The sequence below is a fragment of the Schistocerca cancellata genome, chromosome 4, assembly GCF_023864275.1.
Source record: "Schistocerca cancellata isolate TAMUIC-IGC-003103 chromosome 4, iqSchCanc2.1, whole genome shotgun sequence".
NCBI lineage: Eukaryota > Metazoa > Arthropoda > Insecta > Orthoptera > Acrididae > Schistocerca > Schistocerca cancellata.
In genome coordinates, this window is record NC_064629.1 from 865,395,211 (window position 1) to 865,415,195 (window position 19,985).

The 19,985-nt window shown below is 43.4% G+C and overlaps 1 protein-coding gene across 1 annotated transcript in view; it reads left to right on the forward strand.

Moving 5' to 3' along the window:
- The first annotated feature begins 322 nt into the window (after positions 1 to 322).
- The window catches only part of LOC126184478 (cocaine esterase), a 168,052-nt gene continuing 148,389 nt past the window's right edge, over positions 323 to 19,985 (forward strand). Inside the window, exon 1 of the mRNA XM_049926870.1 lies at positions 323 to 716. Coding sequence (XP_049782827.1) covers positions 323 to 716 — 394 coding nt within the window. The remainder of the gene's footprint in view (positions 717 to 19,985) is intronic.

Below are 19,985 nucleotides of genomic sequence, written 5' to 3' on the forward strand. Positions count from 1 at the left end.
GTGTGCCGACGGCTAAAGACTCCCGAGCGTGCTATTCCACGCTACGACGTCAGAAACTCGGCACGCTCAACGTTCGGATGCACGGTCCGTGTGCCGACGGCTTTATCCACCCACGTTAGCCCATTTCCCGTTATTAACGAGCAATGCGAAGGACTCGATTGAGAGTGTACAGAGCGCGGAACGAAATTGGCGGAGAACACGGATCACGTTACCGGCAGTGAAGAGGGGGAACAATCGAAACGCGGTCCGGAAGGAAGTGCGCGTGCGCGCGGCGTGGCGTGGCACGGTACGGCCGCGGCGGCGGCGGCGGGCAGTCGGCGGCATGCGCGCTCTGCTGCTGCTGCTGCTGCTGCTGCTGGGGTGGCCGCCGGCCAGGGCCGCCCGCTCGCGGGAGGCGCCGCGCGTCGTGGTGGCGGGGCAGGGCGCGCTGCTGGGCCGCGAGCTGTTGCTGGCGCGCGGGCAGCGCGTCGCGCAGTTCCTGGCCGTGCCGTTCGCCCAGCCGCCGACGGGCGCCCTGCGCTTCGCGCCGCCGCGCACGCGGCCGCTGCCCGCCTGGGACGGAGACCGCGACGCCACGGCGTTCGCGCCCGCCTGCCCGCAGTCCCGCGAGGAGCTGGAGCGCCAGGAGCTCGTCTTCAAGCTGCATCTCGCGGAGATGCTCGACGAAATCACTTTCGACGAGGACTGCCTCTACCTCAACGTCTACGTGCCGGACGGTAAGTCCGTAGAACTCGGCTTCGCCCGAACTCGTCCTTCTATACGTACAGGGTGTTTCAAAAATGACCGGTATATTTGAAACGGCAATAAAAACTAAACGAGCAGCGATAGAAATACACCGTTTGTTGCAATATGCTTGGGACAACGGTACATTTTCAGGCGGACAAACTTTCGAAATTACAGTAGTTACAATTTTCAACAACAGATGGCGCTGCAAGTGATGTGAAAGATATAGAAGACAACGCAGTCTGTGCGTGCGCCATTCTGTACGTCGTCTTTCTGCTGTAAGCATGTGCTGTTCACAAAGTCCAAGTGTGCTGTAGACAACATGGTTTATTCCTTAGAACAGAGGATTTTTCTGGTGTTGGAATTCCACCGCCTAGAACACAGTGTTGTTGCAACAAGACGAAGTTTTCAGCGGAGGTTTAATGTAACCAAAGGACCGAAAAGCGATACAATAAAGGATCTGTTTGAAAAATTTCAACGGACTGGGAACGTGACGGATGAACGTGCTGGAAAGGTAGGGCGACCGCGTACGGCAACCACAGAGGGCAACGCGCAGCTAGCTACTGCAGCAGGTGATCCGACAGCGGCCTCGGGTTTCCGTTCGCCGTGTTGCAGCTGCGGTCCAAATGACGCCAACGTCCACGTATCGTCTCATGCGCCAGAGTTTACACCTCTATCCATACAAAATTCAAACGCGGCAACCCCTCAGCGCCGCTACCATTGCTGCACGAGAGACATTCGCTAACGATATAGTGCACAGGATTGATGACGGCGATATGCATGTGGGCAGCATTTGGTTTACTGACGAAGCTTATTTTTACCTGGACGGCTTCGTCAATAAACAGAACTGGCGCATATGGGGAACCGAAAAGCCCCATGTTGCAATCCCATCGTCCCTGCATCCTCAAAAAGTACTGGTCTGGGCCGCCATTTCTTCCAAAGGAATCATTGGCCCATTTTTCAGATCCGAAACGATTACTGCATCACGCTATCTGGACATTCTTCGTGAATTTGTGGCGGTACAAACTGCCTTAGACGACACTGCGAACACCTCGTGGTTTATGCAAGATGGTGCCCGGCCACATCGCACGGCCGACGTCTTTAATTTCCTGAATGAATATTTCGATGATCGTGTGATTGCTTTGGGCTATCCGAAACATACAGGAGGCGGCGTGGATTGGCCTCCCTATTCGCCAGACATGAACCCCTGTGACTTCTTTCTGTGGGGACACTTGAAAGACCAGGTGTACCGCCAGAATCCAGAAACAATTGAACAGCTGAAGCAGTATATCTCATCTGCATGTGAAGCCATTCCGCCAGACACGTCGTCAAAGGTTTCGGGTAATTTCATTCAGAGACTACGCCATATTATTGCTACGCATGGTGGATATGTGGAAAATATCGTACTATAGAGTTTCCCAGACCGCAGCGCCATCTGTTGTTGAAAATTGTAACTACTGTAATTTCGAAAGTTTGTCTGCCTGAAAATGTACTGTTGTCCCAAGCATATTGCAACAAACGGTGTATTTCTATCGCTGCTCGTTTAGTTTTTATTGCCGTTTCAAATATACCGGTCATTTTTGAAACACCCTGTATCTGCAGACTTCCGCTGTTCCGCGCTACATCCTCGAAAACATTATCCGTCGTGTGTAACGGGCCACATTGGTGGGATTGGAATGGAAAATTGTGCACTGAAAGTAATAGATGAATTTTGATATTCGGTCATCGGAATAACTGACGACGGCCGAACTAGGGAGGATATAAAATACAGTTTGGCAACAGCGAGAAAAGCGCCTCTGAAAAAAGAGGATTTCTCGACATCGAATATAATTTCTGATTTCGGAGGTCTTTTCTAAATGTACCTGTATTTGTCTGAAATCTAGATCCAAACGGCAGCGAAACGTGGACGATACACAGTTCAGGCGAGAAGAGTAAAGAAGAATCGGTCTAAAAATGTTCAAATGTGTGTGGTATCTTATGGGACTTAACTGCTAAGGTCATCAGTCCCTAAGCTTACACACTACTTAACCTCAATTATCCTAAGAACAAACACTCACACACCCGTGCCCGAGGGAGGACTCGAACCTCCGCCGGGACCAGCCGCACAGTCCATGACTGTAGCGCCTAAGACCGCTCGGCAAATCCCGCTTGGCGAATCGGTAGAGAAACGCTGCTTTCGGAGAGTAAACAGACGAATATGCTCCCGTTTATTAAAAGATACTGACTGAAAATTAAGGTACCAGCTGCCTCATTCTACCTTCCCCTGGACCTTTAAATATTTTCACAAAAATTTTGGCACGCGAACATATTCGCACTCTTTTTAACATGCTGCTCGCCTCTCACTGCCGCAAGCTCACCTCACTGTAACTCGCTGACGCCCACTAGTCCATCGCTGCAAGTTGCTCATACCCATTCACACTCACTCATTCAGTTCACCTCTCTTTGTGTCTCTCTGACTGCCACTGTCTCACAGCCACTCTCTTTTTCGTTTTGTGCCACTTCATCAATAGAGGTCGTGATAGAGCCTCGGAAAAAATTCCATTTTTATACCATGCGTTTTGAAACACATTTGGTAGCTCACGCTGTCGCATGCGTACCACATAATACTGATCATGAAACTTTCCTGGCAGATTAAAACTGTGTGCCGGACCGCGACTCGAACTCGGGACCTTTGCTTTTATCGCGCAAGTGCTCTACCAACTGAGCTACCCAAGCACGACTCACGCCCCGTCCTCACAGCTTTACTTCCGCCAGTACCTCATCTCCTACCTTCCAAACATTACACAAGCTCTCCTGCGAACCTAGCTGTGAGGACGGGGCGTGAGTCGTACGTGGGTGCCTCAGTTGGTAGAGCACTTGCCCGCGAAATGCAAAGGTACTGAGTTCGAGTCTCGGTCCGGCACACAGTTTTAGTCTGCCAGGAAAGTTTCATACCAGCGCACACTCCGCTGCAGAGTGAAAATCTCATTCTGAATACTGATCATGTAGGGCACCACAGTTGACACTAATTTTAAAGATTAATGAACACCATCTCAGCTGTATTGTTACACATTTACTGTGCTGCTACGGGTTTCACTCTCAGCAAATCTTCAGGTTGCCGACTTGTGCTGAAGTTAGGAAGTAAATGGTCGGTTTCGTATTTAATGTCACAGACCATATCCAGAAACAGTGATCACAAACAAATAACGACCGTCAGGTGGAAGCATGGCGAGCAGGCACAGCATACTACGTATAGTAGCAGCTTCGTAAAAGACACCATTCTATTCTTCATTTAACAGCTTTTCACATTGCAGCAACAGGAGATGGTTGTATTACTCTTACCTACTCGCTATCCAGCTGTAACAGTAGTAAAAACATGACGAACCATGGCAGAAAATTTCCTCATCTGTCACTGCCCTGTCTATGACTGATAAAGAACAAAAGAGTAACCGTGGGCGCCGGTCGCTGTGGTCGAGCGGTTCTAGGCGCTTCAGTCCGGAACCGCGCGGCTACTACACTCGCAGATTCGAATCCTGGATGTGTATGATGTCCTTCGGTTAGTTAGGTTTAAGTAGTTGTGAGTCTAGGGGACTGATGACCTCAGATGTTAAGTCCCATAGTGCTTAGAGCCATTTGAACAAGTGTGGGCGATATTAGAGACATTCACCCTACGTACAATTTGGCTACTAATGATGGGGAGGGGTTCCAGTTAGTCATATAATGCACTGGACAATGCATACTCTCCATATGAAGCTGACAATTGTCTCCCAGCGTCTATAGTTGAGAACAATAATTATGATAAACATTTGAAGTGGCTTATGATGAGTGCTTTCTATATATGTCTATGAAGAGTGATTAATCTTCTGCCACGCCATGACACCACACATTTTCCCACAAAGGCTTAAGAATGCAATTATATGGAAGATTACATACTAACCATGCATCCACTGTGTGTAGCCGGCCGGAGTGGCCGTGCGGTTCTAGGCGCTACAGTCTGAAGCCGAGCGACCACTACGGTCGCAGGTTCGAATCTTGCCTCGGGCATGGATGTGTGTGATGTCCTTAGGTTAGTTAGGTTTCATTAGTTCTAAATTCTAGGCGACTGATGACCTTAGAAGTTAAGTCACATAGTGCTCAGAGCCATTTATTTTGAAGATCTTTTTGGTAACAGTGCTAACTACATTGACTTCTGTCGGTGGGGCTGGTAAAGATGAGCTACGTTTTTATCGTATTTCCAATACTGATACTTTCCCATCCCTAACTCTCCGATGGTCAGCATACGTCAATTGCCTATTCCAGCTCGCAGGAAAAGAGTGAATCAAGAAAGTTCAAACGTTTTAGAGAAGTCTCTGGATGTTAGTTGTAGGTCTGTCAGACATTGTTTTGAGAGTAGCAAACCTCGGAAGATTCGATTAACTTCCTGCACGCTCAGAAAACACAATCGTGTTCTTGTGTGCGAAACCTGCATTCGAAAGTCTTGCTAGTGCAATTTAAAAACCACGCACAGAACCCGTAAATTCGGCGACTATTTATGTATATCGTCAACAAAATGAGGCAGAGCCACAGGAGACAATTGGGTAATAATTACATGTTTTCTAAAAGTACTAGGGTTGGCTGCTGCTATGCAAGTGTCATTGTTTGACTGAAACATTATTCCGATTTTTTCTGTATTTTGCTGCTGTTCCATGCAGACTGTCAGTGAATGTACGCATGATTGGTGTGTAATCTGCCGAATAATTGATTACTTAAGTATCTGCGAGAAATTGCATGGGCACATATCAATATAAACTGGCACACATGTACACTATCAGTAGATACGTAAATGATCAGAGCTGCAATTCTCTATGGCAGGTAGAATGGCCATCAAGTGCATTAGTGTTGTTCGTGTTTATTGTTATTACCAGGTTTGGTTGGGTATACAAGGGTTGTGAACAGCGTCAAATGTTGAGTGACCCCTATGAAGGACACAGAGGTGCCGCATACTCGTGTAAGATGGCATTATCCATACCTGACTCATTGACTGTCTCTGTATGGCTAGCTGGTCGAATCGTAAAATATCCAGATTTGTATAGCATTTGATTGTGATAGTGGCCCAATGTTGGACTGCATGGGAAAGTGACGGCCGGCATACTCGTCGTCCAGATAACACACGACCACATCTGACAACCACCCGAGAGGATAATCATATCGTGCACCAAGCACATCGTAGCCCCATCACATCCGAGAACAAGTAATGGAGTACTTTCAACATTCTGTGTCATTGCGCACCATTGGTCAGAGACCAGCAGCCTGTATAGGCTGTCTTTAGCACCACAGCACTAATGACTGCGTTTGCTGTGATGGCGTGAGCGGGAAGCATGGACTGAGGATGAATGGTGTACATTGTGTTCATTGTGTTCAACAATGAATCATGGTTCTGCACTACACCAGACGAGGGCCGGCGAGAATGGAGTCGACCTCGGGAGAGAACCCATTCTTCCAACGTTTTGAAGAGGCACAATAGTGTAACTCCTGTCGTCATGTTGTGGGGAGCTATCAGGTATGACTTCACATCATGGCTGTTAGTGACTGAGGGAATTTTGGCGGAGCAGGAGTACGTAATGCAAATCCTGCGTCCTCATACATTGCATGTCATAGGACGTTATTGTGATGTCATTCCCAATAGGATAATTGTCGTGCGCACATGGCACGTATCCCTATGAACTGACTGTGTAATGTTTAAGTATTTGCGTGGGCAGCAACAGTCCCAGAAACGTCCTCGATAGAATATGCATGGAACCAGCTCAGACGTCTACTCTAACTCAATGCCAATATCCAGGCTGTATACGACTAGTTACAACAGTTGTGGGCCAGCTTACCTCGGGGGAGGATACAGCGGCCGTATGACACCTTTCCTAACCGAAACAGTGCATCCATCCAGGCCAAAGGGATGCAATCTCATACTGATTAGTGCGCTCATACTGCCAAGTTCTTTGCAAATTTGACTCGATATTGTAATCACGACAGTAACATCACATATACTCTCAAAGTGTGGAGTTTTATTTCATTTTCTCCTCCCTTTCTGGGCGCTTCACTTTTTTGTCAGGCAGTTTATATTAAACAGTGCAAAGTGTCGATAAACTGGACAAGAAAGAGAGAAACTACCAAAAATGTCACTACCAGAGCTCAAAGCCACGATGTGAAAATAATTTGAATACACATGTGATATGAACCACAAATACAGTCTGTTCAAAATTATTTTAGAATTCAAACGACTGCAGGAACATGTGGATGTGCAGTGTGGAGTCCCTACATCCACATATTTCATAGTAGGCATTTTTTTACCGCCACAAAATTTTTTTTGAAATTATCCATCCCTTTTCGTACCGATCTTTTTACTTATTCTTACTTTGTCATCTTTCTTCTTACAGTTCAAGTTTTCCATATTTCGGTTCTCTTTTAGAAATCATCCCTATCTTCACCATCATGTATTGGAAGTAAGAACCATTCGCAGTCGCAAAATAGGTTTTGTGGGTGACAGCTGCGATCAACTAATACTGCAGAACTAGATATGAGAATATTGTTCATCTTAACTATGACACTTCGTTATAACTTTTTTTTTTTCAAACAATTGTTGTATTTCAATCGAAACAGGGGTCAGAATACCTCGATTCTGATAGTTAATTTTACTTATTAGACAATGTTTTAAATACTATCGACGACTTTTATAGTACTTTGCCTAGACGAAATCCAATTTCAGTTTTTTAAGCATCTGATTAAATGTAAACACTTATGCGTCACATTAATATTGTTGGATTTTTATTTTTGCGTTTTTCTAGTGATTTTTATTTTTGTGTTTTTAGCTCTTTCCACTGCATTTTAGCCATGTTCAGTTAGTATATTGTATACCTGATTTGCATGCGATCAGAAATGGCAGTTTGTGAGGGACTCCCAACGTCATTTAGCGTCACTGAATTATTTGTACAATTGTCTTTCAGTATGGCTTACAATTACATATAACTTGATTTCAGTAATAAGTAGTGTAGTAATTCTGACTGAACACTTGTTTGACAGTATGAGAGCGACATCATTAAGTCACTAGAATAAATCGACTGCCTCGGCTGAAGCGGGAAGTTGTGGCGACAGTTTGGTACGATATCAATGAGTATAGCTAGCAGACGTTTTGACAGCCACAAATGTCTTTTTTTCAAAGATGACAATGTATTTTTCTTGCCTAAGGTGAAGGTAACAACACTGAGGCAGCAAGATATTTCAGTGGATCGATTTCGTGTTGTTGTTTACGTACAGAACAATAATTAATGAACATTGTTCTAAGTTCTTGGTTGTCATTTATAAAGTAAAAAAATTGGATCAACATATGGAGCCGTGAACCTGCAATCCTGGCCAGTAAACGACTGTAAGATAAGTATGTCTATGAGAGTTGTGGATTTGGAAATCTGCGTTATTAGTGGGGGCTCGAATTAATGCCACTTCAAATAAACTATAAGCATTTGTTAACCACGTAAAAAAAGCTTTTATTGTCAGGGTTTATATTGTCACGTCATAAACACAACCAAGTCTAAATCCAAGAGCAGGGTCGTCAATGAAATACAACACTTAACACTGAAAGCACGTTCGTTAGGAACACCAACGTACAGCCACAACAGAACTCCTGGAGGGAGGTTACTGCTGCTCGTATTTATACAGATGTTGAATATTCTAGAATATGCAAACATTACAAATATAATAAGTATCAAGTAGCTTCCAGAAATGATATAAGGCTTTACTGAGTGGAAATACGCAAAATGTGTCAGGTGGTTGATTCGTTTGTTTCCAAAACTAGCAATTACACGAAGAGCAAAATTGGCTGAACTTAATTGTTTGAGGAGCTCACTAATATGCTTCTTCCAGTTCAAGTTTTCATCAATATATACATTTAAAATTTTAGAGTTTTTTATCCTGCTTACTGACTCCTGTTCATGTGGTACATCAATTGTTGATACGACCGTATTTGTTGTACAGAACTGAATATAGTACGTTTTCTTAAAATTTAGGGATAGCTCATTTTCAGAGAACCGCTTCATAAGTCTTTGAAACATATCATTAACAGTCTGTTCTGCTGCTTCCTCTCTAACAGGACTTATTGTAACACTATTATCGTCTGCAAAACGTACCAACTCTGCATCTTGAATGTTAAGTGGAATGTCATCCACATCCTCTTACTATGATGAGCATCAAAGATAGCCCCTCCCATCGAAGCTTGGCGATCGTCGAAAGAGAGTTCGATTTCCTTGAACGAGAAGCCACCATCGTCGATATGCTTCTTATTACTTTAGAAGGGAATCAAAATGATGAGGACTACGTCTCCGTGCTTTTGTCTTCTTGATGAACTATCATAGTTCATAGTCCTCGACTTTGTATGTGACATCCTACAAGTGACGAAAGATACGATAAGGCCCAAGGCACTTTAGTAACATTTCCGTTAGTCCAACTTTGACGCACAGGCGTAAGTGCTCATACCATGTCTCAGGGGTTTATGTCAGTGGCCAGTGCTTGGATTTATAGCGCTATCGGTCTTTCTCCAGTGCGTTCAGAGTCTGTATGCGAACCAGTTGTCTTGCTTCTTCGGTCTTGGTGATGAGGTGTTTCACATACTCATCCTGAGTACCGTCCAGTTGAAACGGAAACATTTCATCCATTGCCATTTCGGCCTCGCGAATTCGTTGTGATGTATGTACAGTTGCACTCTGCTAAACCACAGTTCGGCAATTTTGGTACAGTATATAAATGACGTAGTAAAGGGTACGATTACCGGCGGTATTGGTAGCATTGGTAGGAAAAGAAACATAGAAGAGTGTGTGAGAAAGGGAGCCTACTAGATCTTTAGTTCAAATGGTTCAAATGGCTCTGAGCACTATGCGACTTAACTTCTGAGGGCATCAGTCGCCTAGAACTTAGAACTAATTAAACCTAACCAACCTAAGGACATCACACACATCCATGCCCGAGGCAAGATTCGAACCTGCGACCGTAGCGGTCACTCGGTTCCAGACTGTAGCGCCAAGAACCGCACGGCTACTCCGGCCGGCCCACTAGATCTTTGTTTTTTGTTTGTTTGTATGTTTTGCACATAATTAGAACCGCATATCACTCAATGTTAGTCCACGGAGTAGGTCACACCCTTAAAAAATATAAATTTCATTTTATAAGTAATAAAAATTAGTTGATAGCGTGACTTTTTATATGACGAAAGAAATTATTTTTGATGCAAGTGTAGTTTACATGCCCAAACATAAAAGACTCTACAATTTTTGTTTTTATTTTGTACTCAATGGAACGTTCTTCATCACAATCAAAGGCAAAAGTTTCCTGTTATTATTGATAAGTGCGTAAGCTGTTTATGAATAACAGAAACATGTTTTATATAAGCTCGAAGAAGTATTGAAAGGAAGTTCGATATATTTCTGTTTTGCAGTTATTTTTATTTTACAATTTTTTTGAGGAAATTGCGTTTTCTGGCACTATATGATATATCTGTATTTTTTTCATTTTTACTACAAAATCTATATTTCACGTTACAAATGAACGATTTTCGAATAAAACCGTAAATAAATAATGAAAATTTTATTTTTAAGTAACAGACAGGAGGATAACTTCGTACAAGAAAAATGTTCCATAAGTTATGTGGCCTTTTATATATCCTGGCTCAGTTTCTACACGGTTCATCACTGCCAGTTTTTCGGAGAACCTAGTAAGAGACTGATTTCATGTGCGAACAAGGCAATCGAAATGAGGAAAAGCCCAACAGGTATGCAACGCACCTACTACACACGTAACGCAGTTTCGATCTTAAGTGATTAAATCTACCACCAAAACTACCGTATTCTATGCTGACTTCTACAGTAACCTATGGTAGTTTTAAAACTGTAGCTGTATGCAAATGTCACGACGGGCAGTAGAGTATCCCAGTCTCCCTGTGCGAGATCAGCATACTTCGAGAGCATATCTGCCAATATCTTATTAAAGCTTAGATGCACGACTGAAAGAAAAGACGAGCGGTTGCCTTAAGCATTTCAGTTATCCACGTACACTCCCTGGATCGACCCAAACTTCTATACGTCTGTTTCACAGACATGCACGTACTATTACAAGCCTAGGCAAAGAGACGGCATTATGTGATAATTAATACTGCTTCAATTGCGTACGCTCCATAAAAGTATAAATATTTAAAGAAGCACATGAATTACCAAAAGGTACAAGGAAATAAATCTTAATTACAATATATTAGCATAAACTGTATGAAATAAGCCTATTTAAATAATTTTTCAAGTAGTGATATAAATACGCTCCAACTTACACTATACACAAATCTTTGAACAAAGGTAAACAGGGATTTGTTATATAGTATTGTCAGTGAGAGCAAGTAATGCCTTGTTGTAATTGGAATGCAGCGTCCATTTACCATCCAGTGAAGTGTAATGTGTTAACACTTAAGTAAGGGCACTGTGACATCACCAGCAAGAATTCTGCTTAAGACTTGCATAGCAGCAAATTAATATGTTTGTTTTAACTATAACCATGTATGATTAAGCTCCACGCTCCCAGCCTAGTGTTGAGTACAAACATACTGAAGAAAGTTGCTGGCAAATTAAAACTGCGTTCCGCAGAGAGACTCGAACTCAGAAGGTTTGCCTTTCACGGGAAAGTGCTCTACCATCTTACAGTTGTACTTCCGGCAGTACCTCATCTCGTACCTTCCAAACTTCACAGAAGTTCTCCTGCGAAACGTTGGACAAGCATCCCCCGAACAATACATAGACATGGCTTAGCCACACCTGGGCGAATGTTTCCAGAGTGAATTTTTCACTCTTCTGCTGCGTGTGCTCTGATATGTAACTTCCTGTCAGTGGTAAGTGCAAAATTTATTCTGCAGAGTGAACAATTCATTCGGGATAATGAAGGAAGTTTGTACAGTAAAACTAAAAGGGAGAAAACGCTGCTCACTATAAGCGTTTACAATTAAAAATATGTAAACATGTAAAAAAAGTCAACAAACGCGTTTTGAACTTAATAACGCATAGAGGAGGAAATTAGTGAGGAAACGCGCCATCTACATAACTTGTTTCAGTGGCGTTAGAAAACGTATGTCACACACATTGTTATTTGGCCACCATGGGGCAGGTGCGAATATGGACAACCAGCAGCTGTATAATGGAATGATGACAACGAAAATTTGTAAAGGACGGGGACTCGAACCCGGATTTTCAGCTTATTGCGAGAGATCGCCATACCACTAGGCTATTCTAGCACGCTCCGTGGCCAGACCAGAACTTCCGTACGTCGTAACCATGTACCTACAGCTGCACTCGTACATTCATTAATACACACATCGAAAAAAGTTTTGCATCACCCAGGTTCCCAGAACTCCTGAAGATAGACGTTGACTGATGATATTGTATCAGAGACACAGTCCCTTTGACAGTTCAGAGATGTCACTAAACCCACCCAAAGACGTAAACAACCACGCATGAGCAGCGCCTATTAGACGGAGGGGGTCCGACAGCCGAACAGTTCCAGTCATTCCGCCAAGAAGGAGGTACACGGCTCGTGTTGTCTGTAGTTCAACCATGCCTAGACGGTCAAAACCACGCTTCGATCGCGTCCGCATTGTTATTTTGTGCCAGGAAGGGCTCTCAACAAAGAAAGTGTCCAGACGTCTCGGAGTGAACCAAAGCGATGTTGTTCGAACATGGAGGAGATACAGAGCGACAGGAACTGTCGATGACATGCCTCGCTCAGGCCGTCCAAGGGTTACAACTCCAATGGATGACCACTACTTACGGATTATGCCTCGGAGAAACCCTGACAGCAACGCCACCATGTTGAATAATGCTTTTCGTGCAGCCACAGGACGTCGTGTTACGACTCAAGCTGCGCGCAACAGGCAGCATGATGCGCAACATCACTCACGACGTCCATGGGGACGTCCATCTTTGCAACCACGACACCGCTCAGGATTGGCATCACCTTCTCTTCACCGAAGAGTGTCGCATGTGCCTTCAACCAGACAATCGTCAGAGATGTGTTTGGAGGCAAATCGGTCAGGATGAACGCCTTAGACACACTGTCCAGCGAGTGCAGCAAGGTGGAGATTCCCTGCTGTTTTGGGGTGACATTATGTGGGGCTGACGTACGCCGCTGGTGGTCATGGAAGGTAACGGTTGTGCGACACGTGAATACCATCCTCCGACCGATAGTGCAACCATATCGGCAGCATAATGGCGAGGTATTCGTCTTCATGGACGACAATTCGCGCCCCCACCTTGCACATCTTGTGAATGACTTCCTTCAGGATAAGGATATACCTCGAATAGAGTGGCCAGCATGTTCTCCAGACATGAACCCTATCGAAGATGCCTGGGATAGATTGGAAAGGGCTGTTTATGGATGACATGACCCACCAACCACTCTGAGGCATCTACGCCGAATCGCCGTTAAGGAGTGGGACAACCTGGACTAACAGTGCCTTGCTGAACTTGTGGATGGTATGCAGCGACGAATACAGGCATGCATCAATGCAAGAGGACGTGCTACTGGGTATTAGAGGTACCGGTGTGTACAGCATTCTGGACCACCACCTCGGAAAGTCTCGCTGTTTGGTGGTACGACATGCAATGTGTGGGTTTCATGAGCAATAAATGGTCGGAAATGGTATTTATGTTGATCTCTGTTCCAATTATCTGTACAGGTTCCGGACCTCTTGGAACCGAGGTGATGCAAAACATCTTTTGATGTGTATATTCCCGAACAGGGTAGAGGCAGGTCTGAAGAAACATTGTCTCTTACGTCTGAGCAACACAAGCACTGCAGTATCGCATTTATTCGCCGACACCGAGCAAGCGACTTTCAGTTAAATTGTGTCTCATGTATGGTAATGTACATAATGAATGTATGATTGCGGGTTGTAGATACATGGCTGATGACATATAGAAGCTTGTTTATGGCTGTGCAGCGTCCTCGGATACCCTAACGACCAACGAAACGTGCCAGCCCAGACTGGACGATCCCACGTTCCCCATCTAATGATCAATGATAGAATGAACGTTTGTCTGACAGCGCACCAAAGCGGCGCATGGCGCAGCAAGTATTCCTACTTTCTTTCACTTCTCTTTCCTCTTCATCTTCTAATTTTTTTCCCTTACACTTGTTTATCCTATTCACGGATAGCTCTGTATCTTTTCCCTATTTCTTTTCTTTCTCATGTGCTCCCCCATAAAACGAAATACAAAAAAGAAGTTGGGTTGCTGATGATGTTGAGACTGTATACTTATTTATGTTCACAACAAAAAGGATGTTGGGAAAGCATACTTACACTACTGACCATACTGATATCATAAGCTGTCTTATTTACGCCACCTCTCTCATATTTCCGCCATATACACTACTGACCATTAAAATTGCTACACCACGAAGATGACGTGCTACGGAGCGAAATTTAACCGACAGGAAGAAGATGCTGTGATATGCAAATGATTAGCTTTTCAGAGCATTCACACAAGGTGGGCGCCGGTGGCGACTCCTACAACGTGCTAACATGAGGACAGTTTCCAACCGATGTCTCATACACAAACAGCAGTTGACCGGCGTTGCCTGGTGAAACGTTGTTGTGATGCCTCGTGTAAGGAGGAGAAATGTGTTCCATCACGTTTCCGACTTTGATAAAGGTCGGATTGTAGCCTATCGCGATTGCGGTTTATCGTATCGCGACATTGTTGCTCGCGTTGGTCGAGATCCAATGACTGTTAGCAGAATATGGAATCGGTGGGTTCAGGTGGGTAATACGAAACGCCGTGCTGGATCCCAACGGCCTCGAATCACTAGCAATAGAGATGACGGGCATCTTATCCGCAAGGCTGTAACGGATCGTGCAGCCACGTCTCGATTCCTGAGTCAACAGATGGGGACGTTTGCAAGACAACAACCATCTGCACGAACAGTTCGACGACGTTTGCAGCAGCATGGACTATCAGCTCGGAGACCACGGCTGCGGTTACCCTTGACGCTGCATCACAGACAGGAGCGCCTGCGATGGTGTACTCAACGACGAACCTGGGTGCACGATTGGCAAAACGTCATTGTTTCGGATGAATCCAGGTTCTGTTTACAACATCATGATGGTCGCACCCGTGTTTGGCGACATCGCGGTGAACGCACATTGGAAGCGTGTATTCGTCATCGTCATACTGGCGTATCACCTGGCGTAATGGTATGGGGTGCCATTGGTTACACGACTCGCTCAACTCTTGTTCACACTGACGCCACTTTGAACAGTGGACGTTACATTTCAGATGTGTTATGACCCGTGGCTCTACCCTTCATTCGATTCCTGCGAAACCCTACATTTCAGCAGGATAATGCACTACCACATGTTGCAGGTCCTGCACGGACCTTTCTGGATACAGAAAGTTTTCGACTGCTGCCATGGCCAGCACATTCTCCAGATCTCTCACCAATTGAAAACGTCTGGTCAATGATGGCCGAGCAACTGGCTCGTGACCATACGCCAATCACTACACTTGATGAACTGTGGTATCGTGTTGAAGCTGCATGGGCAGCTGTACCTGTACACGCCATCCAAGCTCTGGTTGACTCAATGCCCAGGCATATCAAGGCCGTTATTACGGCCAGAGTTGGTTGTTCTGAGTACTTATTTCTCAGGATCTATGCACGCAATTTGCTTGAAAATGTAACCACATGTCAGTTCTAGTATAATATATTTGTCTAATGAATACCCGTTTACCATTGCATTTCTTCTTGGTGTAGCAATTTTAATGGCCAGCAGTGTATTTATGTTTTACGTTTTCAAGGAATATTGTTTTATTTTATGAAGAACGTCGCCTTTTATTTTCAAACAATAGAGGTTTTTATTTGTTTTCTCATTACCTGCAACATTTTGCTCATGTAGTAGGTATTTATTCCTTTTGTTCTCTACGTGGAAGACATTTTTTTTAAAAAATGCCCGGTAAGGCAAATTAAAAGAAAAAAAGGAAGAAACGGGGAGGCTAACGCTCACGATAAACGGGAAATCTGTGTTCGAGTCCCGGTCCGGCACAAATTTTCATTGTCCTCATTCCATTATACAGTTAATGGTTGCCCAATTTCTCAACTGAGAGTAAATTTCATGTACTATCGATAGTGGCTGGAGCAAGGATGAACGATGTGGTGTGTTACCACTACGCTTCAAACGACCTGATGAACGCTGGCCTTCGAGCATATGATTTTCGAGTGGTGGGTCATTACTGTCGTCGGCACCGATTGGAATGGCTAAACGTTTCTGTACATGATTAAGGAATATCAGAAATTTTTATTTCTTGTTCTGCCTGGAAATGTGAAAAATGGCGAAAGGGGGAACATCCTTAACATTTCACAGGTGCTAAGACTGTAATTAGAATCTGATACTGAATATTTTCGTACATTTGATAATTTACTGCTCCGTTCGAACACATTCTCCCCCCGGGAAGCAAGCGCAGCTCAAAAAGTACAGTACTGCTACAAACTACAGAGACTTTACTGTCTAGCAGTTCTCTTTGTGGGAACCACTTTGGACAAGGTTTCCTAAGAAGGCCAACAACTTCGAGAAAATATCTCAGCTCGTAAACTTAATTCTACCAGACATCAGAAATAGTATCAGAAGCAGGTAACAATCAAATCACTATAAAACTGTAATATTTCATCACATTCACCCCAAAGGAACTACAAACATCGGTCCCCTCAGACAAGCTAAGAACTTTACAACGTCCCTGGTGATTATTTTCCTGCAAATAACAGCAGAATATTATGAGTGACTTATTAAATTAAAATTGTGAAGCCACATTTTCTGCGCATTTTTTGCCGGAAGCTGACGAGCATTTGCTACACACTTCCCGAAATTCATTATCTTTCACCTTGTACACGAGGCTTTTCTCAGAATAGAGCACATGTTGTAACAAGAAGAGTACATTATTTTGATGAAAACTTGCCATTTAGTGTCCTCTTGAGGGAAACATACATTCATTTTTACTTTACGTATGTCTGTGACACTGACAGGTGACATAATCGCTGGTAGGCAATGCATTACGTGCGTCCTTGTACATTTTAATATCACTTTCTGCTTACGTAAGAGTGGCATTGTTCATTTTTAATTTTGATCATCACCAATTACATGTCTGTCCAAATAACATCAACGTTGTTGAAGAGGACGTAGCATTTATTACTAATTACAGGTACTTATATTTTTGGCTAATATAGTACCTAATTGATCGACTTTCACAACTTCGCAAGGCGTCGTTTTACACCATAGAATGAATGATTAAAGCAAAAGCGAAAATAAAACAGAATCAATTTTCTGATCAACCTACCAATGTGCTGATCACACCTGAGTTTTGAAATGGTACAGCGGAATTGTCAGTTTCCTTCTCCGTAAATTTTGAAATAGTTTGTTTTGTTCTTCTCCAGGAGTTTGAAGCAGGTAACAATCACATTATTTTCTTCTGCTTTCTAGTCACACCAGTAATCTCGGAGCTCATTTCTTCCGTAACTATAACATGTAGCCACCAAGGGCGTCGATATTTGACTGGCATACTCAGACAGTTTCACATCGACATCTGGTTTAAATCGAGATCACTGTTTCATTCACTTATGGATCATGGAGCATGACTGTTTTGATGCCTCTGTGCGCACTGTAATTAAACTTATCTTGGCTCACGATCCCTAGGGTAGCCGTAAGTATGGGACCGTAGTTATTCCTAGAGTCATCATTTAAAGTCGGTTCTTGAAATTTTGTAAGCAGGCTTTCTCGGGATACTTTACGTCTATCTTAAGATTTTGCTAGTTCAGTACTTGAAGCATCTCCGTGACACTCTCCCACAGGCCAAACAAGTCTGTGATCATATGTGCTGCTTTTTTCTATTTGCGTTCAATATTCCCTATTAGTTCTATTTCAAACGGGTACCACGCAATTCACCAATCTTCTAGGATGGGTCGCACAAGTGTTTTGTATGCGTTCTCCTTTGTAGACTGCTTGCATATCCCCAATATTCTACCAATAAACCGAGGTCTGCCACCTGTTTTACTTACGACTCAGCCTATGTGATAGCATCATCTCACAGTCCTACAAAGGGGTATTTGCATGAACTGAGTGAGTCCAACTGTGACCCGTTGATATTATATTCATAGAATACTATACTTTTGTGAAGTGCACAATTTAACATTTCTCAAAATTTCAAGCAAGTCGGTAATGACTGCACCACATTTGAAACCTTATCAAGATCAGATTGAATATTAGTGCAGATTCTTTCGGACAGTACTTCGTTATAAATGACTGCATCATCTGCGAAAATTTTGAGGTTACGGTTAACATTGTTCGCAAAGTCATTAATACAGAACATGAGTAGCAATAGTCCCAAAACACTTCCCTATAGCACTCCCGAAGTCACTTTGACATCTACTGATGACTCTTCATGCAAGATAACATGCTGTGTTCTCCCTACCAAGAAATTCTCAATCCAGTCACAAAATTCGCTTGATACCCCACACGATCGTTCAAATGGCTCTGAGCACTATGGGACTTAATATCTGAGGTCATCAGTCCCATAGAACTTCGAACTACTTAAACCTAATTAACCTAAGGACATCACACACATCCATGCCAGAGGCAGGATTCGAACCTGCGACCGTAGCACCGCTCGGCCACAATGACCGGCCCACACGATCGTTCTTTCGATAATAAGCGTAGATGTGGTACTGAGTTAAATGCTTTTCCGAAATCGAGAAATACTGCACTCATCTGACTCTTTTTATCTATAGTTTTCAGTAGATACGTCATGTGACAAAAGTGCGAGTTGAGTTTCACATGAAAGATGTTTTTGGAATCCATGCTGGTTGGCATGGAGGAGCTCATTCTATTCGAGATACCTCATTACTTTTGAACTCAGAATATGTTCTAACATTCTACAACAAATGGATGTCAAGGATACTGGGGAGTAGTTTTATGAATAACTTCTGCTACCCTGTAGCCTGTGCTTTCTCCCAACTATTAGACACGGTTCAAGGGATCTACGATGGGTTGTAGTTATAAGAGTGGCTAACCCAGCCGCAACTTCAGTATAGAATCCAAAAGTGATTCCATTAGGCTAGGAGCTTTGTATAGTTCTAACGATTTTTGCTGTTTCTTAATACCACTGACACTAATATATATTTCAGTCGTATTTTAAGTGGTACGAGAATCAAACTGGGGCAACATTCCTGGGTTTTCCTTTGTAAAAGAACATTTGAAAACAAAGCTAAGCATTTCTGCTTTTGCTTTGCTACCTTCGATTTCAGCTGCTGTCTCGTCCGTGAGTGACTGGACACTAACTTTGATGTCCCTAACAGCCTTTACGTACGACTTTTGCGAAAGATCCTTTGACAGTATTCTCCAACGATAGTCACCGAAAGCTTCACGCAATGCTCTCTTCACAAGCAAATGTGTTTCATACAACGTCTCTCTGTGTATTTCCCTACGCTTTATCTTATATCTACTATGCAGTAGACTCTCTTTGTTTAGAAGTTTCTTTAGAGTGGCTTGATGCCAGTGTATGTGTGTGTGTGTGTGTGTGTGTGTGTGTGTGTGTGTGTGTGTGTGTGTGTGTGTGTGTGTAGGTGTGTGTATTTGTGTGTATTCTGCTCTAGCTTGTCAAAGCATAACTCCGAAAGCTATCAAATTTCCCTTCTTTTATGTGTGCCTGTCGACAACTCAACGCTTCTGCGTTCCAGTAAGTGGCCTCCTTTAATCCAAAGGTATTTACATTCTCCAATAACTTTCCTATAACATTTACTGAACCCATAAATCTTTCTAATTGCTTTACTGTAGTTTCCCTTTGTATTTTGGTAATTATTGTTGCTGTCCCATGGTCACATACAAGTCGCGATGTGGACATCTTCAAAGAGGCCAGGTCTGATTGTTGCTGTTATATATAATACATTTCCTTCATGAATGGGGTTCCTGAACTACCTGTTGTAGGTAGTTTTCAGAGAAGACATTCAGTAATTTCTCTACTAACAAAACTGTAACCATCCCAATTGATCGTTGGATCATTCATTGATTCACTGATCCATTTTCGTCTTTCATATGTATCAAGTAAGTCTCCTCTACTAAATTTCTACTAATAATGACGTAAGGTGCGTGTAGCATAATCAAATATTATTCCCAGCCCCTTTAATGGTCCATCGTAAGTTATTTAGTTTACACACTACTACACTGAAGCGGCAAAGAAATTGGTATAGGC